This window comes from Giraffa tippelskirchi, chromosome 5 (genome assembly GCF_054371585.1).
Source record: "Giraffa tippelskirchi isolate mGirTip1 chromosome 5, T2T-mGirTip1v1.2.pri, whole genome shotgun sequence".
Taxonomy (NCBI): domain Eukaryota; kingdom Metazoa; phylum Chordata; class Mammalia; order Artiodactyla; family Giraffidae; genus Giraffa; species Giraffa tippelskirchi.
In genome coordinates, this window is record NC_137279.1 from 23,387,196 (window position 1) to 23,411,905 (window position 24,710).

General features: G+C 46.8%; 2 protein-coding genes across 3 annotated transcripts in view; one reads left to right on the forward strand and one right to left on the reverse strand.

The window, feature by feature from the left end:
* Positions 1-24,710, reverse strand: part of LOC145507478 (uncharacterized) — a 301,802-nt gene that overhangs the window by 202,430 nt on the left and 74,662 nt on the right. The gene's annotated exons all lie outside the window — the stretch shown is intronic.
* Positions 1-24,710, forward strand: part of TNR (tenascin R) — a 93,918-nt gene that overhangs the window by 10,539 nt on the left and 58,669 nt on the right. Inside the window, exons 4-7 of the mRNA XM_081494042.1 lie at positions 3,446-3,561; positions 5,862-6,012; positions 11,510-11,779; positions 18,000-18,185. Of these exons, the coding sequence (XP_081350168.1) occupies positions 3,446-3,561; positions 5,862-6,012; positions 11,510-11,779; positions 18,000-18,185 (723 nt within the window). The remainder of the gene's footprint in view (positions 1-3,445; positions 3,562-5,861; positions 6,013-11,509; positions 11,780-17,999; positions 18,186-24,710) is intronic.

Here is a 24,710-nt window from a genome sequence, read left to right on the forward strand (position 1 = left end):
GCAGACATGAAATAGCACATATAATAAGCAAGTGCTAAATGGTATATATCACAGATGGCAAGTGTATAGCACAGTGGGAAAAAAAATCTTATTTAAAACCACAACTGAAAACACCCACTTCTCCTCAGAGAGAGGTGGCATTATTTCTTTGTAATCTTTTGTTTAGTAAAATACCCTGATGGTCCATTTCAATTATAAACATTGAATCTTTAAAGCATCATTTAGGAAGATTCAATGGGCAAAAGAGAGACAGAGAACATGCTAAACCCTTTTCTATGAGAAATGGAAGTTTCTCTTTTTTATTTATAACAGAGACACTGCTATAGGTATGTATCTATATTTTGTATGCTTATTTAAGAACAGAAACATTTTAAAAGATTGCATACCAACTATTAACATTAATTACATCAAAGAGCAGAATAAGAAAGAGATGGGAAGGGGCTGTTATTTAGTTTTCTTTATATACCTCAGAATTCTTCATTTGTCTTTCCAACCCCACTTCTCCAGCTCTCAAATGCCAGCTGGGCATCATACAATTCAATTCAACTCAATATCTATCCCGGAGAAGGCAATGGCACCCCACTCCAGTACCCTTGCCTGGAAAATCCCATGGACGGAGGAGCCTGGTAGGCTGCAGTCCATGGGGTCGCGAAGAATCGGACGTGACTGAGCAACTTCACTTTCACTTTTCACTTTCATGCATTGGAGAAGGAAATGGCAACCCACTCCAGTGTTCTTGCCTGGAGAATCCCAGGGACGGAGGAGCCTGGTGGGCTGCCGTCTATGGGGTCGCACAGAGTCGGACACGACTGAAGCGACTTAGCAGCAGCAGCAGCAGCAATATCTATCCACCTGGAGTTAGCATCAGATCCGACAAGCTAAAAACCTCAGTCTCTCAGAGCTGCTTCCACATCGGTTTTCAGCCACAAGTCCCAGGTTGTCACAGGTTTTCTGAATAGCCAGCTCTACATTTAAGGGGTTCCCACAACCCCTCCTTAATTTTGGTAATTCCTTAGAACTCACAGAGCTCAAGAAAGCACTTTGCTCTCTATAACCAATTTCTTAGAAGAGATGCAAGTCAAGAACAGCCAAATGGAAGACACACATAGGGCAAAGTATGGTGTGTAGGGTTTCCATATTCTCTCTCTGTACAGGCACCTCTCTCTCAGTAACTCCATGTGTTCACCAACCCAGAAGCTCTTGGAACCCCATTGCTTAGGGCCTTTATGGAGGTTTTATTATGCAGGCATGATTGGTAAACTCCTAGCCACTGGTGATTAACTCAACTCAGCCCCTTTCCTCTCACTGGAGGTTGGGGGCGGATTTCCAACCCTCTCTCTAAATCACTCCTGGGTTTTTCTTCAGACCAGCTATCTAGGAGGCCCAGGTTACCAGTTATCTCATAATCATACAAAAGATACTCTTTTCCCTCTGGGGATTCCTAGGGTTTTAGGAGCTGTTGTGTCAGGACAAAGACCAAATACTTAACTTTTTTTATTACCTCACACAGAGATTTTAGTAGTGGCAGAAAAGCAGAACAAGAGGTGACCGTGAAACATCAGCCCCTGGGTTGGTAAATGAGACTTATCACCAAGTATGGGATGAGCAATCCAAGTCCATTTGGTGTAGGTCTCAAATGACAAGATGGTATTTGGGTAACAAATGCCAAGAAAGTTCAGAATGAGAAGAGGTTGAAGTAGGAAAGTGGTGCTGATGGTTAAGAACCCGCCTATCAATGCAGGAGACATAAGAGATGGGGGCTGGATCCCTGGGTCAGGAAGATCCCCTGGAGGAGCTCATGGCAACCCACTCCAGTATTCTTGCCTGGGAAATCCCATGGGCAGAGAATCCTGGAGGGCTACAGTCCATAGGGTCGAAAAGAGTTGGACCCGACTGAAGCAACTGAGCACAGACGCATGAAGTAGAAAGAGCTGGCTTGGAAGGCTTCGTGGAGGCCAAGGTCCTGAGTTGTGCTGCAAGCATAGGGCAGGCAGAGGGGAAAGGATTTAAGAAGTCATTTTGTCCCCTTGCTTTTCAGGTGACAAAGATCCTGTTAGAATATTGGACTCCCCCCTCTGAATGCTGACTTTTTTTAATATGCCTATAATTATCTCTGTTTATATCTGACCTTTTTTTTTTTTCCTTCAATTCCTCTGGTGCCTGAGAACCAGTTTAAAATATCTGCAGTGATCGCATAGAGAGGCAGGTCACCATCTGCTGCTTTCCCACCTTGCTCCGGGATGAGTCACTACAGCGAGAGCCTGGCCCGACTCCCAGGCGTCTCTGCTCTGATCCACGAGCACCACGCTCCGTGGTGAGGTTTCCATCTCCCATGGCGTTTATTCTGCCAACTCAGGGCATCCCCTCGGGCAAGCTCCCAGGTGACAAGGACAGAATCATGTAAACTCACCTGACACACCTTCAAGTGGGTTCAGGAGCCGCCCTGCCTTTCACCAAGAAGCCTGAGGAAGCTTCCAAACAAGAAGGATGAGAATCTGTCAGTCTTCCAATGGGAAGGTCCCAGGAGAGGCGCAGCTAAAATGGGATCAGGCTCCCTGGAGAACTGAGAAAAGTCGTGCTGTCGTATTTCAGGGCTGGTAACTGGAACTCCATTAGGACCAGCCCACTTCCACCTGTGCGTGCATGTGTGTGTTTGGGGGCGGGAAGGGTGGGGGGGTGTGGGGAGTGCAATTAGGAGAGGAACTAAACACAAGATTGAGGCGAAGGTGAGTGAGGGAGAGAGGGAAGAGAGAACCAAGCAACAGCTGGAGAAAGAAAAGCAAGAACCCATGGAGTGAAAGCAGAAACCCCAGTATCCGTTACTGTCCCTGATTTATGCCCTTGCTTGGCTTGGCTACACATTTTGCTACACAAAACGGAAATTTCAGGCCATCCTAGAGGTGGTGATTTGAGCTACACAAGATATTCTTAGTGCACATCAAGGGATGGAGAAAAGCGTTCCAGTCTCTATTCTGAAGGTGGCTTGCTCCACGCCTTTCGCTAATTCTCTCTGTGCCCCCTTCTCCCGGGTGTGAGAAGGAACAGTGACATTAACCTTCACACCGCCTCTCGGAAACCCTTAAAGCCTCCAAAGACGGCTTTTGGTTTCTCTGAAAAAGGCATTATGTTAAATGCCAAGACTCAACACCTTAGTAAGGAAAGGGAAATATGACTTTTGGATTTTAACATCAACCTATTATGGAATAGAAAGCATAAAAAGTATTTGTTAGGTGTTCGTTAGGTTTACTCCTCCATTTGCTCACACTGAGCGCCAACATCACAGTGGCCTGGGCCCACCCCTTGCCTGGAAACCAGCACGTCTGTAATGAGATTGGGATAGCCCATCACACGCCACGGCACCCATGGCGTGGAGGGAGCCCAGGTAATGCTCTCTGCCCCTGCCAGGGCTAGCCATGACACCATCACCCACATTGCTGTGTTCCAGATCTCTCCACGCCTCAAGGGCTCCGATTCAAGACGATCACAGAGACCACCGTGGAGGTGCAGTGGGAGCCCTTCTCATTCTCCTTTGATGGGTGGGAGATCAGCTTCATTCCAAAGGTAACCCCCACCTGTCAGAAGGCCAAACAGCTTCATGTGGCATACCCACACCCTCGACTTAGGATTGGGGCAGCAAGAAAGCCACCCCCCCACACACACAATCTCTGTCTCTCTCTCCATGCCATTAAGGACACAAAGGGGCACTTGGCAGGCTACAGAACATTTCTTTCACAAAGGTGTGGTAATGACTGTTTAACAAGAATGGCCCCAAGCCTGGTTCCTAGGCCTTGGATGACAGGAGAATGAGGGAGCAGCCACAGCCCAGCTCTCTGCTCAAAAAGCTTTCGGTTTTAGCAAGCTGTGACTTCAGTGAGTCTGAAAACCTAGACTTTCAAAAAGTTGGGGCTTCTGTTTAGGACACAAGAAAAGCTAAAGCCAATCAGTCTCATAGTCAATCCACAGCTTCATTCTGTGCAGGCAGAGGCCCCAAAAGTTGGCCTGCATGGTTTCAGCCTCTGACTTTCAGAGATGTAACACAAAAACACCGTGCATAACCTATTCATTGAGAAAAATTTTCCTTAAACATTTTCAGCTGAAAAGGATCTTAGGATTTCTTTCCATTCATCAAAGTGGTATTTTATTTTATTAATCCAAAAATTAACTTTTCTAAGTTGCCAGAGGTGCCTGACTAGTTCTAGTTTTCTAGGAGTTATTAATACCACTGATGTTTTCCCTAACTATATCACTCAAGAGGACATATACATATATATATATATATATATACATATACATATACATAAAATGTTTAATCACATTCCTTTCCTTTGTCTTCATTTTTCAACATCAAAGAGAATTTTTTCAAATCATTCATCAGATTTAATGATAGATGACACATTTTTGGCTAATAAGACTATGATCTTACCATTCTTTTTACTTCAAAATTCTTAGAGGCATGGATTGTTGGAACTACAAAAGACTTTCAGATTCACAGAGAATGACCCTTCATTTTACATTTAGTTTGTTTAGTTTATAGAGAATAAGACTCAGTGAACTTAAATGATATCAGACAGCTGGTTGGTGGCAGACTTAAAACAAGAACCTGGTCTCCACTTCTTATTCCAGGGCTCTGTCCCCTGGACTGGACAGGATACCTCCTTCTCTTGTGGGGATATAGTCATGACATGGCAAGCTAACTACATCTAAGCAGATATTCTATATATGTAGTTTCTTATATGTTTTATCTGCATTAAAATGGTCAAAGAAGTATGGTGGGCGATTGGGTTCATAACAGAGCAGACAGAATCACGCCACTCTGCTGCTCAGGCAAGACAAAACAATGCCAGGTTTGCCTGTTTTACAACAATATGTAAATTCCAAATAAGAGTGGAGCTAGCCAGGGTATACCTAGGTCAAATATAGAGCCACACAGAATAACTGTATGATCTGTAGGTTGAGGCTAGTGGGAGGCACTTGTCACATTGATTTATAAGAGTATGGATACAAAATACATATAGGGCACTCCAGGTGACATGAACAGAGACCAAAGATTATAAGAAAAGGACTGTGCCACAAGAAATAGCCCTCTTGTCACCTCTACTTCCAGAGACACAAAGAAAAAATGTACAAGAATAGGCCAACAGACAGACAAGTGGGCAGAGAGACACTAAACCCTGGATCCAATGTCATGTCGATCTTTTTCACTTCCTCTTTCACCAATGTGTCTCTTTCTTCTCTCCTTTGTATTATTCTTTGTTCTACCCTGTTCCTCTCCTTTGCACTCCATGGTTGTGTCACTGATTCCTAACTCATCTGGGTAAAAGGGAAACAAGACAATGACAGATTGCAGCCAGTGTAACACTATGAGAAACTCCAGACACGGCAAAATAATAGCTCCAGCTCATTAAAAAACTGGGAACGTCTTAGTTTGAAATATGTTGTCATGTACATAAAGATGTTTACACACATACACACACAACTAGACTCTTCTAAATAGCCAAAGGCATGCTCACCATGATAAATGCCAAAAAAAATATCTGATAGATGGTAAGCATCAAACATTTCATTTTTGGCAAAAATGTCTACATCACCTCATGACTAATTTTTATTGGCAAACTCAGTAGAAGCAGGGGAAGCCAAAGAAATGTTCTTTAAAATTGGTTCTCCCTTTGCCAAATCCTCATGAAGTGTGGCATTCTTCTTGAGCCTGCTGGGAGCCATTCCTGGCCCCAGACACTCAGCTGTCAGCCTGGAGGGCAGAGAAGTGGTCCTCATCTTTAACTCACAATCAGGGCCCCATCCTTTCCCCTCCTATTGATTTCCTCTTTTGGTTTCTCTGCTTCTCCCTTCCTTCCACCCATCAGAACAATGAAGGAGGGGTGATTGCCCAGCTCCCCAGTGACGTCACATCCTTCAACCAGACGGGACTAAAGCCTGGGGAGGAATACATTGTCAATGTGGTGGCTCTGAAAGAGCAAGCCCGGAGCCCCCCTACCTCGGCCAGCGTCTCCACTGGTGAGTGCCTCCAACCTTTCTCCCTCTGACTACCCAAGGTTCACTCGGGAAGAACGTTAGACTCAATCAAGAGAGACAAAGGGGTGCTAGGACTTCTCCCACAGCTGAAATTAATTTTGGTGCCTGGAGATGGAGCTTACTCCACCAGATGCTTAGGTGAACATCTTCCTTATTCTTGCAAACCCAGAAACCCAGGAGAGTATTCTATGCGAAACTCTTTGTTCAGATCTTCAGTGTGTCTGTATTCTGATCTTACTCATTAAGAGACTTCATTTGTCAGCCCCTAATATCTTGAGCTTTGGAACCAGCAAGAGCTTGCTTATTGTGAGGCGTGCAGAAAGTCCCAAGACCCTTCCCAAACCTCGATCCATTTGACAATGATGAATGATAATACCTTCTTCAAAGAAATGACATGAGGATTCAATCAGATAAAGCACACAAAGTGATTAGCACTGAGTTGATGACAGTGTGTATAGATACACTCAGAGAACACCTTTCAAAGTGACAGAGCAGGAGGAAACACATCATTCCAAACCAGTACGTGTGGGTTGGGTCACTGTTCAAGGTGACAACTTAAGTAGATTATTATTTCATCTCCACAGTTCCTCTCATGCAAGATCATTATATTTCTATGTTTGAGTAATTAACTGTATCACATTTTGCTTTATTGTTTCCTTAGCTAACAAAGGATGTTCAACCTCAAAGCTGTAAATTAACAAATATAATGCCTGTGTGCACCCTCAACCAAGGATTTCTCAAAAGTTATAAATAGCTTCTGGTATCACTTTTGATTCTCATTTTATTGATGGAGGCGCTGAGACTCAAAGGTTAAGCAACACTCCCTGTAACAGAGACTGAGCTAGGCGAACATTGGGAGAGCTTTATTTTTTATAAACAGAAACTGACACCTAAGAAAACCAGTCATGAGTCCAGGGCGAAGGCCAGATTGGCCAGAAAAGGGAACCACAACACTATATAATGAGCCCATGTTTACGGATTAGTGATTCATACTTTGTTAACTGGATCCAAGCTAAACAGTGTCAGGTGCTAAGATTTGTGCTCAGTCAAGAAAACATTGGTTTAAAACTATTGTGGCACCAGAGTATGCTTCATCAGAGCCCCAGGGTTCCGTGACGGCTCCGCAAGGCAAGGAGGGAGTAGAGATCCCTGCCTCTTATTACTCCCACTCCTATGTCCCTCCCACCCTCCCACCAAGGCAGTTCCATTTTCATCACTTTTATATTTTGTACAATCATTTAAGATTGTCTTCTTTTAAAAAAAGAATATGACCCCCCCCTCCCTAAAAGGCTTTAACTCTATAGCCATAAAGCTAAACCTGCTCTGTAGGAATCTCTCCAGTGGCCAGAGTTTTTCCCCGGTTTTGCTTCCCAAGGTTATGCTGGACCCTGAAGAGTTGGTTAGGTAATTGTTCATTCTCCTCTTCTGATTTGGAATGTTCCAGGGTCCCTAAATCATTTCTGAGATTTGATAGCAAGAAAGTATTAGCAGAAAACAAAAAGCTAGAAGAAGACGGTACATAAGAGCACAGAGAAGAACATTACAGATGTAGGATGCTTTTCTTCCAAAATACTGACACACTTAGGAAAAGACAGACTCCGCTTTAGGCTTCTACTTACACCACATTTTGACAAAATTGGCAGTATTTTTTTTTTAATTTGGAATTTTCTTAAGATTAAAATGAAAAGCTCCTGATCTCATCATCTATGGTAAAGCCAGGCCAAATTTTTTTTTCAATTAGGAAAACATGCCCTAGTTCATATTTGGGGATTGTGTACAGAATCACAAAGAAATGGAAAGAAAAATATTTATTCCAGTTTACCTTTTGAGGAGGATGTGTGTTTGTTTAAAAATTAGGGCCTAAATTGAAAGCAAGCTGATACCTCCTTGACTGGAATGGGACACGGCTACCCAGTGGCCAACTGAAGGGCCGAATCCAAGGGTGGCTGCAGAAAAGATGGTTGGCTCCCAGCCCCTCTGCTGTTTTTAAGAAACCATTGTTTAATTATTTCCTTCTGCTAAGGTCTGATCCACACCAACCCTCTTCTGCAAAGCTCTGAGTCCTCATCGGGCACGCAAGCTGGCTTCTTCCAGTCGGGCCATTTTGGGAATTCAAATTACAAGACCTCCTGCAGCCAGAGGCCTTGGTGCTTCACAATGACACTCTAATACAAGCAATCATTATGACTACGATTGGGGGATTTAAAGAGCTGATGGAAAAAGCCTGACATGGTCATTAGAGTTTTTGTGACATTTCTTTTTTTTTCCAAGAAGCTCCAGTTCATTGAAATGCTTCCTTTTCTTTCTTATGACTGTTGAGAATCACCTCTTTATTTCATTTACTCAGCACCCATGTACTGAGTGTCTCCTAGGTTTCAGGTATTATGTTTATTCAGCTGCTCGGAGAACATCTCCCCCATCTCATTATTAAATTAAATGAAATAAAAAAGCCCAAGTTATCTAAAACCATGAAATACAGCGTGCAAGAAAGAAAACATCTGGATGTGTTCTGTTAGATCTCATTATTACTCCAAATATGAAAAACAGAACATTTTAACTCCAAACCAGGTGGCACCAAAACCAAAATGGTCTGGTGATTTTCATTTTGGCCGGTGCCAGACCCCAAATCCCAAGCTGTTTAAGAGAGAGCAGGACTGGGCTAGACCCACAAAAAGGGTGTGGTGCCCAGGGAAAGGCCCAACTCAGAAAGACTGAGAGACTCAAAGTCAGGCTGAGACAATCCTGAGGGGGGACACTACATCCTGGAGACAATCAAGATTGTGATCCAGTGTGGATTGTTTAAAAAAAAAATTCTCAGTCAAGACACTCTGGTAATATGGAAGAAAAATGGTCATAAAGTAGCTGAAGCAAAAAAGAGAATTTACTGGAAGGACACAGAGTGTCTCATGGAACCCCAGGGCCTGAAATGCATCTGAGTCTCACAGAAGACTTGAACCAGGAAATGGAAAGTCAAGAATCAAGTTATTCTCTATATCTTTCTAGAAGTGCCACATGGTCACTCATTTCTGCTTCTCTCTCTCTGTTTGCTCCTAAAATTCTACACCTTGTTTCAGTGTGTGTGTGTTTGGGGGAGGGGTCCCCCTCACCAAGCGATTCTCTGTTTACCAGCTAGGTGTCCTACCATTGAACTCAGTTCTGACACCATCTATCATCTGAGAGCATCAGACTCCACAGGTTGAAGGCTCAGTCCTTTAAGACCATCCTCCACTTCAGATGACAATCACAAACCCAGGTGTTGTCACCTGTCCTTCTGACTGACCGGCTACAGATTAGAGGTTCTACGACCCCCTCTCTGGGTTTCATCAATTTGCTAGAGCGGCTCACTGAACTCGGGAAACCCATGTTCTCACCAAATTACTGGTTTATCACAAAGGATATTTAAGGACAAAAATCAATAGCCATACGAAGAGATACACAGGAGAGGTCCTGAACAAAGGAGCTTCTGCCCCCATGGAATTGGGGTCCTGTCATAGCGGCACATGGAAGCATTCTGGTTCCCTAAACTGGGAGCTCTCCGAACCCAGTCTTTTTGGGGTTTTATGGAGGCTTCATTACTTGGGCAGGATTGATGGACTGACCAGATGTCAGGAGTGAGACTGAAAGTTCCAACCCTCTAATCACCTAGTTGGGTCCCTTGACAACAGGCTTCCAACCTCGATTCATTAACATAACAAAAGACAGACAACTTTTTTTTTACAGAGAGGAAAAGGAAATTTTTTTTTTTAAATAGGGAAAGGTTGATCATGTGTCTTTCTTTTTTTTTTAATTGGAGGATAATTGCTTTATAATGTAGTGCTGGTTTCTGCCATACAAAAGTGGGAATTGGTCATAACTATATACATATCCCCTCCTTCTTGAGCCTCCCTCCTAGCTCCTTTAGGTCATCGCAGAGCACCAGCCTGGGTTCCCTGTGTGATACAGCAGCTTCCCACTGGCTCTCTGTTTTACACATGGTAGTGTATATCTGTCAATGCCATTCTCTCCATTTGTCCCACCCTCTCATCCCCCGCTGTGTCCACAAGTCCATTCAACAGGAGACAACTTTACCACTTTGATCATTTAGAAAATATCAAGGGCTTTAGGAGCTCTGTGCCATGAAGGGAAGACCAAATATGTCTTTACTATAAATCACATTTTCCCCTTTGTGCTCTCCCTTCCCCCTTCCTCTCTGTCTCTCCCACCCTCCCTTTCCCCCTTTTCTCTCTCTCTCTTTCCCTCCCTGCTCCATCCAGATCAGAAGTTTTCTATTTATGTGTGAGGATGGTAGAGAATGGCCACACTAGTCCTGGCTCACCAACTAACCAGGGAGCCAGAGCCTGTGGTTCCAGTTCCTAATCCTTGAAGTATATTCATATTAACATTAATCAGCCCCAGCTAGAAGGGTGTCATCCGTAATAAATAAAAACACGGAAGCCGAGTCAGCTCTTTCTAGAAGATAATGAGTAATTAAAAGAGGGCCTGTTAGCCATGTAGACACGCCATGAGGAATTGAGAACACCATTTTCTACTCTACTCACTAAGCCCTTTCTATTTCCCTTCTACATTCTCTCACCTTGCCCCACCTCCACCATCATTTAATTCAATATGAACAGGACCCTAAGTGGATATCAGAACCATGGATGGTGGGCCCCCTAGGAAATCAACCAGTTTTTTCTAGATAAGGCCATCGCAGAGTGGTTTCCCCCGGCTGCTCAGTGCCGGGGCCAGGACTCATGAGGGACACGTGCTGAATATCCAGAAGGCTGGAAGGACTGGGCGTGATGCACTGCCCTCTGGCTCAGGAATATGCAAGAACCAGTGGGGAAAAAATAGCCCACAAGAGGCTGTTCCATGATTGATATCTTTTTTTTTTTTTTTTAACAAAAGAGCAAGTTTCCCCAGAAGGCATATTTCATATACACAAATATAAATGTCTGTTGGGTTTTTGAGCATCTTAGCAACTGGTTGACTGAGCTGTTGGTATGGCTGAGCAGGGACATCTTTTGGATATTCATGATGCCCTCGCTGGCAACCAAGTTGGAAGTCTCAGATGTTTAGACAGGACTGCTAATTCATAGATCTTTCCTTGGGGCTCAAAGAAGGTGAAGGCTGGACAGCTGGGCACACACAAGAAGCACGGTTCTCTGTCCTTTGTCCCATAAACTCCTGACAGAGCAGGGCTGGCCCTCTCAAGCCAGTAAGTGCCCTTCCTCCACCCAAACTGGGAAGTGCCAGCCCTGAAAAAAATCACAGCCTCAGGGGACCTGAGATCCACTGTCCATTCACCCATTGCCAAACCATGTGTCCTCAGGAAAGAGATTCCATCTCACTGTCTCATTTTCCCCATCTGTAAAATGGGATAACAATACCCATCCTCTCTCTAACAGATGAGGCTAATGTAAGGAGGAAAGGAAAGAGCTTACTAAAGTCAAAGGCTCATTTCTCAAACTTTTTTTTCTATTGGCTCTTCCTCATTTAGTCATTGATGGGCCGACGCAGATCCTAGTTCGAGATGTCTCTGACACCGTGGCCTTCGTGGAGTGGACCCCACCTCGAGCCAAAGTCGATTTCATTCTCTTGAAGTACGGCCTGGTGGGCGGGGAAGGCGGGAAAACCACCTTCCGGCTGCAGCCTCCCCTGAGCCAGTACTCGGTGCAGGCCCTGCGGCCGGGCTCCCGATACGAGTTGTGGGTCAGCGCGGTCCGCGGAACCAACGAGAGCGAGGCCATCACCACCCAGTTCACAACAGGTGAGGCTGCGAGTGGGGGCGGAGCCTGGGGAGGGGAAAGGGTGCTGCGCCAGCAGGTATCGTCGGGGCAGGAGGGGCATCACCAGGGAGAGAGAAGATGTGTGCGCCGACATCCACGTATATCACGTGCCCTGCAAGAGGGAAGCAAGAGGTTTCCGGGCGTCCTGGTGAGGTTGCGTCACAGGACAGAGGAGCGCCGGTCACCCGTGGATGGGAGAGCTGGGTTCCTGTCTTGCTTCTGCTACCAGCCAGGTCTGTGACCTGACATAACTCTTCCCCTGGGGTCTCATATCTCTCCTTTATAAAATGAAACGTTTGTCCTGAAGTCACTGACACATCCCCATTGCTAACCCAAAGGGCAATTTTGTGAGAGTTCAGTGACCCTTCCTGGTGAACTTTATTGCTATTTGCTGGAAACAGTGGTAATGATTCCATAGATCCACAGTGACTACACCAGCACCATGGTGCACCTTGGAGTTGTGCAAAGCCCATCTGTGTTGAAGCAGGCCTTCTGCCTGAGAATGTTTTACCCATCCTTGTGAGCACTTTCAAGAGGGCTAACATAGACCTGGCTCCCACAGAGGGCAGGCTGAATGAAGCCCATGTCAATGCCTTCTGCCCAGCTGGGATGACTAGCCACCCAGTTCCCAAGGCTGTCAGGACTTTTAAAGAACCTTGGGAAAGGCCAGACCTCATGACCTGCTCCCTGGCTCTCTTGGAGCCCATCCAGCCGGCCAACTAGTGGACAAGTAGGTCAGGTACATGCAGACGGAGGCTCGCCAGTGCTCTTCCTGGGTCAGTGGGGGCTGAGATCCAAGAGTGAGTCTCTATCTAATCCAGACTCCGTGTCTTGACCTCTCTGCCCTCAGGAGGTCACAGGTCAAGGAATGTCTCTGCCAGCTCCCAAGTTGGCACAGCGATCAAAGGGAACTGCAGGCATCTGTAAGATCTAAGAACCAGCATCTTCCGACAGAGTGAAGTAGGAGAATCACTAATTCAAGCATCCCACATTGAGTGGTGGCCTAAGAGCCTGTTGCAGGATGGGGCAAGTCAGCCAAGGGACTTCAGGGAGGCTCAGTAAACAGCACCATTACCCTCCACCTGTGTTTAAAATCTGCTGATAAATACAGCAAAAAGTAAAAACAGATGGAGGCCAAAATATCCCCTAGATTGGAACAGGTAGCATAGTGTTACAGTCGGATGGCCCTGTGAGTCTGGGCAAGACCCCCACGTGGTAGAAGTTGGGGGGCTACTGAGGTTAGGGCTTATAGCACAGAGGAACAAGCAGAGGCTGATCCCCATGGGCAGAGGGCTCCCTAGAGAGGGGAACCAGAATGGTCATGCCCAGTCTCACTACAAAACTCACCACTGAGGTGAGTCCATCTTCCCCATAGAAGAAAAAGTCTGGGAATCTCGTAACAGCTTTCCCTCCACCCCAAAGGAAACATTGGGTTAGGGAGAAGATTTCCCTATTGAAGAGACCAAGTGTGGACACTGAGGAAATGGAGAAGACCGTTGATTCTGAAAGAGACCCTCTCAGGCTTTTTCTCCTGCCCCTGTGCTAGATTCCACCCCAGCCAGGGGTCCCTGGTCCAATGTTCTACTGAACACATGTTGAGTTCCCCAGTAACTGTGTATTTTTAGAACAAAGGAACTACATTCTGCCCATTTCTCTTGCCTTCTTTTCTCTCACTCAGCCAAAGCTGCTCGGGGCCTCACATAAGGTCCCTTCCTGGTGAATTCAAGGGCAGTCCTGCCCACCCCCAACCTTCACACCCCCACAGCAAGGCCTGCTCAGGTGGTGGGACCTCCTGAGAGCCACAAGTCCTGCATTCTTTTTCAATTTCAAGATAGTTTTTGTGTGAAAAGTGGTTTCTTTGTGGCTGTGCTCAGATAAGGAGTTTGAAGAGGCTGAAAAGGAGACGACAGCTTTCAGGCGGAAGCACGAAAAGGGAATTCTTGATGTTTAGGTTGACGAGATGGAAGCAGGACTGGCTGGTGGCCCAGGAAAATTTCAATCAAGACAATTACATTCTGCCTCCTAGAAGCCCCCACCCCCACCATGAGTTTCCGTTCTTGGCGTGATTCTCTGTTTCTGGTTGCTTGGTGGATGGGCAGCTGTTAGGTGCCTGCTTTCTGCACGCAGCAGCAGCCTATACCTGCAACTTGCCCTGCTCTGCTCGAGGGGGTGAGGGGTGAGGGGACCATGGGGGGCGGGGAGCTGAGGACAGATTTGCTCACCAGCTCTCAAGGCCTGGAGTTGGCAGGTGCTGTGTTGAATGATGAGAAGGTGCCTGGACCCTCACAGCAGGGCCCTCAGTCATTTTAGAACTCCGCTTAAATTCAAATTAGCCAAAGTGCTTTTCCAGGTGATGGCTTCGACACTAGGAGCGCACTAATTGCACAGGCAATTAAAACAGAGATTTGCTTCCCAAGTGGTGAGCAGGGTATCTGTCTGGGTCTTAGAGCCGCTCAGAAAAAGGAAGGCATTGATGGAAGCCCACCAAAGCCAGTGGTTAGAGATAAGGGGTCCAGGGAGACCAGGAGGCCAGTCTCACAAACTTCCCCACTCTCCGTATGTAGCTCTGGTTGCAGTTGCCCTCATAGGGGAATTCCTAGGACTCTCCTGGTGAATTTTTTTTTTTTTTTCTGACGTGAACCATTTTAGTTTTTATAAATTTCTGATGGCTCAGTGGATAAAGGATCTGCCTGCAACACAAGAGACACAGATTTGATCCCTGGGTCAGGAAGATCCCCTGGAGAAGGAAATGGCAACCCACTCTAGTATTCTTGCCTGGGAAACCCCATGGACAGAGGAGGTTGGCAGGCTACAGTCCAAAGGGCCTCAAAGAGTCAGACACAACTAAGTAAGAAGGCACGTTACCATGTTGCTTCTGTTTTATGTTTTGGTGTTTTGGCCACAAGACATGTACTTAGCTTCCAGATCAGGGATGGAGCCCCACACCACCTGTATTGGAAGGGGAAGTCTTAACCCCTGGACCACCAGGGAAGCTCCTCTTCTGGTGGATTCTTCCTCACAGCCCTCAGATTCTCCCTCACAGCCCTCAGAAGGGAACCAACACCTTGATCTCAGACTTCCAGTTTGCGAGACAATATGTTTCTGTTGTGTAAGCCCAACCAGTCTGTGGCCCTTGGTTGTGGCAGTCCTGGAAGCTCATTCAAAGGCCCCACAACAGTTGGAGCTCCCACCTGCTGGGCAGGGAGAATGCTCTGGGATTCCCCAGGAAATGCCTCCGCAAGTTCAACCCTGATGGCGCTTGTCAGCCAGCCAGGACCAGCTGCCCTCAGTCAAAGCTGTTGTTCTTCCTGCACCCCCTCGCCCCGAGCATCCTCACAGTCCCCAGCCAGAATATTTAACAAGACTTTCTCGATGGTTTTGAAGGAGCAGACAAGACAGAGAATGGACAGTATTTGTTTCACACGTATTTAAAGAACACCTAGAGGTGCCAAGCACTGTCCTAGGCTGTAAGGCTGCAGAATAAATGAGATAGACAAGATCCCAGTTCATGTGAGTTATATTCCAGCGAGGGGAACTGGACAAGGCAAAAAAAAAAAGGAACGTATGAATATATGGGATAGTCTCAATTACGAGGACCATGCTAAAAAATGAAATTAATGATACAGAGGGAGTAGTCAGAAAGGTCTCTCTGAGGGGCTGAGGTTTGAATCAAGACCTAAGTGTCCTCATGGGGGCTTCCCAGGTGGCTCTGTGGTAAAGAATCTGCCTGACAATGCAGGAGCTGCAAAAGACTCGGGTTTGATCCCCTGGAGAAGGAAATGGCAACCCACTCCAGTATTCTTCCCATAGACAGAGGAGCCTGGTGGGTTACAGTCCATGGGGTCGCCAAAGATTCAGACACAACTTAGTGACTAAACACCAATAGCAAAGTGACCTCAGCCATCTGAGGGTCTGGGAAGAGCATTCTCTGCAAAAGAAACAGTCAATGTAGAGCCCAGAGGTGAGAATAAGCTTGAATGAGTCAGGAGTAGGAAAAAGGCAGTGCAGCTGGAACACAATGAATAAGGGAAGAATGCTCCAAGGTGCCACCTGAGAAGCAGGCAGGGCCAGACCACGCTGAGCCCTGTGGGCCACCATGCAGTTCAGTTCAGTCACTCAGTCATGTCCAACTCTATGCGACCCCATGGACTGCAACATGCCAGGCTTCCCTGTCTATCACCAACTAATGGTGGGCCATCATTAGGAGCTTGTAATAGGAAGCAATGGAAAATTTTCAGCCGAAGTGCTTCATCTAATTTATGTTTCAAGATGAGAGTCCACAGTCCCAGCCCTTCCCCAGGGCCTCCACTGGGCATCTGATTTTGCCTTGCCCCTGGTTTGCTGGTGTGTTTCAGAGACCAGCCTAGCTCCCACTTGCCAGGTGGCCCTTCAGCTGGCCCTCCTGGAGGTCAGGCTCCAAGACCTAGGGGGAACAAACCATTTCACTCCACCCTAGTCCTAAGACACCCCCCTTCTCCAGTCCTCATTCCCAGGATTGATCTCTTTGGTGATCACTGACATTGGAAATGTCTAGTCCCTTCAGAAGAAACACTGCTGTCTAACCACAGGGCATAGACCCTAAGACCCAAAAACACAGAAAAGAAAACCATAGTTTACCATTTCCAAAAAACTATAGTCTACCATTTCCAAGGTCTTTAGTTGTGAAGAGCAGTAGGTAAATACAAGACTCAACCTGGACCCTAAGTGAACTTTTTTTTGCTCCAGTTCCATCCAGACCATACCCCCAAGCCCCACCCAGTCCTTTGCCAGCCTCTCTTTCCCCACACCACCCCCCGCCCCCACCCCGCCAGAAAGATCGAGGGATGTCAGATTTAGGGGCCTGCAGTCCAGAGCATTCCTCCCCCATGTCCCTCTACTCAAGCTCCTCTCTCCATACAATTGCTGGAGAAATTACACAGCACGTGCAGAATGCATGGTTTCCCGCCTGCTAAACCCACACTGAGTAAGGAAACATTGCTCAGAAAAATAAGCTGCAGAGGCATAAATCTGCTGAGAGATTCACCCAATTTACATCCCTAAACAGAACACTTCTCACTCTGCAGCAGCTGCGCTCAGACTGATTCACAACGTCCCATCTTCCGAAAGAACAATCGGTGGAGACTTGCCTGGCATTTACAAAGTAAAACAGTCCACTTGAGGTTTTCCCAGAGCAAATGGCTGGTCCACTCCAAAGTTAAATTCAAGTCTCAAAGTCAAGACCTATTTAGAACTTTTTAAGTGGCAGTTTGTCAAGACAGCACCTTCTTACCCTGTAAGTTGTTTTATGTTGTCTCTGCCCAAATAAGCCTGCCAGAATGACCAGTCTCGGGAGAGAGAACCAGCCCCCCACAGTTGAGGGAGAAACCCCAGTGCCAGTGGTCTTTTCATTACTGTGGAGTTCTTCGAACTCCAGGGAGCAAGCATGGGGGTGCCAGGTTGTTAGAACTCAGGGAGAATTGTGGAAGCACCAGGAAGTCAGCCCAGGGCTCGGATACCTAATTTTGTACCAGACTCCAAGCTGCATACTTCCACATGCATTGTCTTATCTTTACAACTGGAAAAGCAGTATTGTTAGCCCATCTTACAGATGTGACCATCAAGGCCCAGCCAGATGAAGACTTGCCTAGGTCCCATTACATTAAGAATTAGAAGTGGGGATCTAACTGAGACCTGACTCCAAAGCGGACTGATTTCCACTATATCACATCCCCTCTCTCTGTGCAAACCTTTCAGCATGTCTGTGCAAGTAAATCCAAGGGACGACATCTTATACTTCAAAATCTTGCAACCAATCTTCTGTTTTGTTGCTTGGTGATCAAATTTGAAATTACACTCTTTCATCTCAATCACTTTGGTGCCAGCTCTGATTTCCTCCTTCCAGGAATTCCCTTAGTCTCAGGCTTATGATACTAACTAGTTCATTTTTCAATTTCTAGAACACCACTAGAACTCCTGAAAGGGAATGGGGGACATGTAAAGTGTATTGAGGTCTAACTACCAAATAAAACTCTCCAGCCTGCCCATGGAATCTGTCGTGGCCAACCTGGCAGACCAAAAGCTAAGGGGCAACCCCTGGGGTTCACTCAAACAAAAGGACGAGGGTGAGATGTGGGCTCTCACCCCAGAGCCTATTCAAGTTCAAGATGCATGGCAAATGCACATTATCCTGTGTGATGTTGGTGATGTCTTTTTTTTTTTAAGAGATTGATGCCCCCAAGAACCTGCGGGTTGGTTCCCGCACAGCAACCAGCCTTGACCTCGAGTGGGACAACAGTGAAGCAGAGGTTCAGGAGTACAAGGTTGAGTACAGCACCTTGGCAGGCGAGCAGTACCATGACCTGCTGGTCCCCAAAAGCATCGGACCAACCAGTAGAGCCACACTCACCGGTGAGTAAGCCCTGGCTCCTGGGGGCACGGCAGTTCTTGAGCTCCTCCCAGCCCTCTCCCCAGCCCTGCAAGCCCACATCCAACTGTTGCCAAATCCCTCTGATATAATCCACAGAGTACCTATGGCATGTATCTACCGTTCTCCATTGCACTGCCACCCCCTGGTCTAAGCTACTATCACATCTTGTCTCCACAACTGCAATAACCCCCCATTCTCTCCTGGCCCCTCCACTGTCCTCTTCACTCCATCAGTGATCTTTTCAAAGTACATTTCTAACTATGCCATCCTCTTGTGCATCCATTTCAAGGACTTCAATTGCTTTTGTGATAAACTCCAAACCCTCCCGTGGCCTTGGTTTCCCTACCATCTTCTCCAGTCTCCTCCATCTCCCATATCTCCTGGTGCTACTTTTTTTAGTTCCTCAAACACCCTCCTGCCCTAGGGCTTGGCACATGCCATTCCCTCTGCTTATCAGGCTCTCTCCCCCGACAACTCTCTTCACCTCATGATGGCCGCTTCCCTTCCAGCTCTCAGTTCACCTGTCACTTCTCTGGAACCCTGGCTGGTTCCCAGGTGAGGTCAGGTCATCCTGCCTGGCAGTGTCATCTTGCTGGTGACCCCTCACCTCACAGCACTTCTCAAGTTATCCTTGTGCATGTGTGGGTATGATTATTGGGTTGTTAATCTCCACCTTAGACTGAAGCTCTGTAAAAGGGGGATCATGTCTGGTTTTTGATCACCGTGATTCCCCAGCATTTAGCACGACATCTAGCACTTACTAGGTCCTGGATAAGTGGTGAATGAATGGATAAATGCATGCATGAATGAATGAGAGCAAGTGCACACAGGCTACAAGAAGCCAGTGATAAGCTGATAAATTAAGAGCCTGGTCATGCCTTCTGTACCCTGTAAAGAGTGTGAGTGAGGAGCTGTTGAAAGGTCTTAAATAGGTGATGCAATGCAGATTTGTACAGCTACAGTGGAGAACAAACAGGAGGAGGGCAAGGTCAGAGGCAGACAGTGGTCAGGAGGCTATTCTGAAGTCAAAGGGAGAGATAATGGTGGTGTGACCTAACACGATGCCCCAGGTCACCATGATGCTTGGCTGGGGAGCATTCCGCGTCCCCATGGGGATGTGGAGCCCAACTAGTACTCTTCCTGGGCCTTAGACACACCCATCCAGGAAAACCTACGTGCTAGGCTTTGCTGAAAGGTAAATGGCTGGAAATGGGGGCAGTTTCTAGATGGAGACTGTGCAAAACAGCCATGGACCAGAGGCCGGTGGTGTGCTCACAGAGACTTTGTTTATCCTGTGTCTTGGCTTCTTGCAAAAGCATTTGTCATCTCGGTAGAAAGGGATCCACAGTAAAGAGTGTGTAGAGTAAACAAGGGCAGGATAATCAAAGCTGTTTTCCTCCTGAACTGAAATCCCAGACCGCCTTGCCAAATGAGGCTAGTTAAAGTAAATATAATAAATGCTTTTTCCAGACAGATGCACTCCTGAAAACACAGCAAGGAGATGGAAAGATATGCTGACCAAGCAGGTTAATGGGGGTGAATTAAACATAGCAGGAACAGACCAGCTGGCGTAGGGCCTTTCCAGAGAGCTGGAGACATTCACAAAAATTAAGCTAAACAAAAAAATCTGCAATGATACAAGAGGGAACTGGTTCTAGGCACAGTGTATCCCTGCCCAGAGCCGCAGGCTGCTTTGGCAATTAGCAGTTTTACAAAGATGATGGCTTGATGTTCGGATGGAGGATACACTATAAAATCACAGGATATAGAGAAGAACTCACTCACATCCTAGTTATTATTTCCCATTACCAGAAAAAAAGGAAGATTCTACATTCATTGGTCATCTGTTATTCCAGGCTCCTTCACATAGTTTTAGTTTATTTCATCTTCACAACAACAAGACTCGTGAAGGACATGAGAACGAAAATATTGCCTGCCATATCAGTCAACTAAGGTGCCACAGCCATCAGACATCACATTACAGCCACCCCAGTCATCATCCCCGTTTTACAGATAAGGAAACTGAGGCTCAGGGAGTTTGGAAACTTGCCCGTGTTCCCAAAACTAGCAAGGGAGCCATGAAAGGCAGTTGTGAAGCCTAGTCAAAAGCTCCCATCCATTTTCACGGCTGCTCTTACTAAAGAAGCAACAGCAAAGGAAGGGTCAAAATTTAAATGTTGCAGACTTCCAAGGAATGGGAAGATTATTATCGAAGAGTAAGCTTGGAGATGTTGTTTTTTTTATTTGAGTTGGGCTTATGAAATAAAACTATAAATATATATTACATATAATTATCCCAGGGAGTTCACTGCTGGGAAGATTTATAAAGGCAAATAGCCTTATGTGATTTAAAAAGGGATTATAGGCATGTAAGGAAATCAAGTATGTCTGTACTTGCTGAGATGCCGATTACAAGGATCACTGGCGCTCTTACTGTGGTGTCTGGGGAAAGAGAAGGAAGGACCCTGCTGGAGGCAAGGCAAAAAGAGGGAAAAGTTTGATCCCAGCTCTTAATACTTGTGCTTTCTCCCTCACTGTCCTATGTCGATGCTAAAAAGGAGAGTTTTTCAGCTCCCAAGACTTGTTTTGGGATTTTTGTTGTTGTTGTTCAATTTGTTTGTTTTTGGTTCCCAGCAAGTTATTTGTTTGTATATATAAAACAGGACTCTGGACTCAGAGGGAAGGACAATTTCAGGCTCGTCTGAAGCAATTCCTCCCTGGCCAGAAAGTGCAGGAAGGACTAGAAACTTCAGCTCTGCCCATCCCCACCCTCCCTATCCCTTAGTCAAAAACAACTGCAGAAGGTACCATCTCTCCTGCCCCATTTTATTTGAATGCTCAGTTCCATGGGACACATTAAGAGCTGAGACTCTAAACTCTGTGTGTGTGTGTTAGTCGCACAGTCATATCCAACTCTTTGCAACCCGATGGACTGTAGCCCGCCAGGCTCCTCTGTCCATGGGATTCTCCAGCCAAGAATACTGGAGTGGGTAGCCATTCCCTTCTCCAGGGGATCTTCCCAACCCAGGGATCAAACCCAGGTCTCCTACATTGCAGGCAGATTCTTTACCATCTAAGCCACCAGGGAAGTCCTAGGACTGTATCTAGGCTCAGCTACATCCTGTGTGGTTTGGAGCCATTGACATGACCTTTCTAAGCCTCTGTTTCATCATATGTAAAAGGGGAATGTTGCCACTTGCCTCATAGGATTTGATGGGGCTTCAATGAGATCATGAACTTAATGAATTTAAGGCCATTCTTCTAACATAGCAAAGCACTCAATACTCAGATGATGACAATGATGATGATGAATAAGGAGGCAGAGGAGGAGGTCTTTGAGCTAAGAGATGGTTTGGAATGACAGCCTGTATAAGTATGGCACAGAGCAGATTCCCAGCTTCTCAAAGTGGGGTGTGTGGGGGGACCTGTGGCAATGGCATCACCTTGGGAGATGTCAGAGCCCTCTCCACCTAGATCTATAGAATCAGAGTCTGCATTTTAAAAGCTCCTTGGGGATCTGTGTGCACATTAATAGGCAAGAAGCACCCAGTTTGAGCGTGGCTTCTTCTTTTTTAGATTATCAAGTTTTCATCGCTGCCTTTTTATTCATTTTTATTGGAGTATAGTTGCTTTACAATGGTGTGTTAGTTTCTACTGTATAGCAAAATGAATCAGCTATATGTAAAGGAATGGATAAAGAATATGTGGTGCATATAACAATGGAATATTACTCAGCCATAAAAAAGAATGCCTAGAGTGTGGCTTTTGAAATCGCCCACTCAGGCTTGAGACCAACTTCATTGATGTGTGTCTTTAGCAAATTGCTTCAATTTCTGTGTTTCCGCTTCCTGGCCTGAAGGACATCAGGTCTACCTCACAGGTTGTTTTGAGGATTCAATGAAATCATGTTTATTTATGTATCTGAGCACTGGCACATAACAAACATTCTGTAGCCATTTAACCTTTTATCGTTTTTAATTCCTACAAAGCTCAGCCTGGGTCCCTTGCAACCTGGCCTCTCCCACGTGTAAGTTCACACGCCCTTTATTCTCAGAGTTAGGTGACTCCAAGTCCCTCAAGTTCTATGGCATCTGTACTGGATATTCTTTGCAGAAGCCCTTGTCTCTGCAGCCACTGCTTACCCCTTTGCTGTGGAACACAGGCCCTTCCTGACTCCAGGGCTCAGAGTCACACAGAGAGCTCACAGCACCTCCCCACCCCACCTCCCCCATCATATACCTCCCCCTTTGCAATGCAGAGGCCAGGCTGGGGCACAGAATACCAAACCTTTCTTCTCCATTGTTCTCTCTGGGCAATACCCAGCAACTTCCCTCCGGAGTATGAATTTGTTTCTCAACAACAGACTCCATGTCTACAATGTTCTCTCTGCTGTGGTAGCTTCTGTGTCTTTAACAATGTATTTTTTTGTAGGCTCAGCCTCTCAGCCTGGGGGGCTTCCCAGGTGGCACTAGTGATTAAAAAAAAAAACCCTCCTGCCAATGCAGGAGATCAAAGAAATAAGGGGTTCGATCTCTGGGTTGGGAAGATCTCCTGGAGGATGGCATGGCACCCCACTCTAGTATTCTTGCCTAGAGAATCCCATGGACAGAGGAGCCTGGCAGGCTACAGTCCACGGGGTCGCAAAGAGTCAAACACAACTGAGGCTACTTAGCAACACAACTGAGGCTATGTCTGCTTGGCCTGTGTTCCATACCTTGAGTCCCAAAGGGGTCCCCAAGTGTTATGTACCTTTACAGGCTCACCACTCACTGACTTCCCTCAAGGTTAGAACTGGCAGCATGTACCAGGGACTGGCACCACCACTGTTTTCTGAATAGCGGTGACAAGCCATAAACCATACAGAAAACTAGTGGAGGGAGAGTGGGAGGAAGTGAGGAAGTGGGGGTGGGGGAGGGAAGGAGATCCTCATTCTTTGACTGGACTTTGGTTTAAAAAAACAAAACAACAATAAAACCCTGCCTGAGATTGATGCAGATTATAAACACTGCTCTGGCCTGTGTCTGAGGGGACTCGACTACCCTCTCCTCTGAAGAGCCTGTGGTTGCAGTGTTCTGTGGACAGGGGAAGGGGGTGTCTTCAGCCATGAAGTGTCTTGCCTGGTCCCCCCACAGGAACAGGAGCCCACACTTGAGGACCCCTGTGGTCAGGAGAAGGGCAAAAGGAGCTGGCCTGTAGGGCCATGTGAGGCCTGGGCTGTAACACAACTCCAGGGCCCTGGCTATCACTTCGTCTCCATGGGGCAGCCCCTGAACACCTCTGGATGACACCTCCTCACCAGCTGCCTCTGCATGGTGACCACCTGGATCTCCAGTCCACAAGCTGCTAATCAGAAAAATCATCCACAGGGTTAGGAAACCCAGGGGCTTGGAGATTCCTACAGACCTCATGGTGTAACACGAGACCACATGAAAACAAAGACCTGCAGCCAGCCACACACGACACCCACACACACTCACACACACACACACTAGCATAAGGCTGATGTCTACAGGCATGTCCCAGTCAGGCCCTGCGAGTTGCCGCCCTCCAGGCTTCTGGTTGCTGGGGACAGGAAAGCGAGGCCTCGACCAAAGCCCGCTTTGTTTCCTTGGGCCCCAGTGGAGGTCTCGTGGTGAGAAGATGGGCTCCTAGAGGTGCTTGTCCACAGGAGCACTTTCCACGGAGAAACCTGAGACCCCCTTAAAGGAGTCCAGCTGGCAAATCGGTGCCGATGGAGGCACTTGATGTTCACTTCATCCTGTCTGCACTCCCTGACATGCCAGGGCACAAACCCCAGACCGAGCGCCAGACCTTCAACACCCTGCAGGCTCTTGTAAGGAGGAGGAGCTGGGCAATGGGCCTGGGGCTGGGGCCAGATGGTGCTTAACCTGCTTTGGGCGAAGTCACAGTGACCCCAAGTGGTCACTTTGGTAAGGCACCCTCTGAGCATGGCACTACCTCCCAGGGCCTGCAGAGACCCAAACAGAAGAAAGGACAGAAAGCAGAGGCTTCCACACCGTCCTCCTCACAGCTGGTGCCTACGGGCCTCTGCTCCCTTATTTGCACTAAAGAGCTGATACAAGGGGACCAGGAGTCAAGCCAGGTGGGAATTTTTCTGTTTCTGCTTTGACTTCTTCAGCAGGGAATGCTTGTTTACAGTAAAGACCCAGAGGTGGGATGTTCCCTGTAGGACAGACGGTGATGACCCATGTTCCTCATTAATCCCACTGGCAACAAAAAAGCCAGGACTGAGAACAGTCCTTGGTGATGATTTTCTGTTTTAAATATAAGTTTGTAGGACCAGTCCCTTCCTTAAAGTCAGCATGGAGTCTTCTCTTGATGCTTGAACATCATCCACACCCTCAAATCAGGGAGGTGTCCTCCAAAGCCTTTCTCATTCAGGAAACCCTGGAGAAGCATCTACCATTCCCCTCAACAAGATCAGAAGGGGGAAGCCTGAGAGGTTAGACCCATAACAGCAAAAAGTAGATTGTTGCCTACCTGGC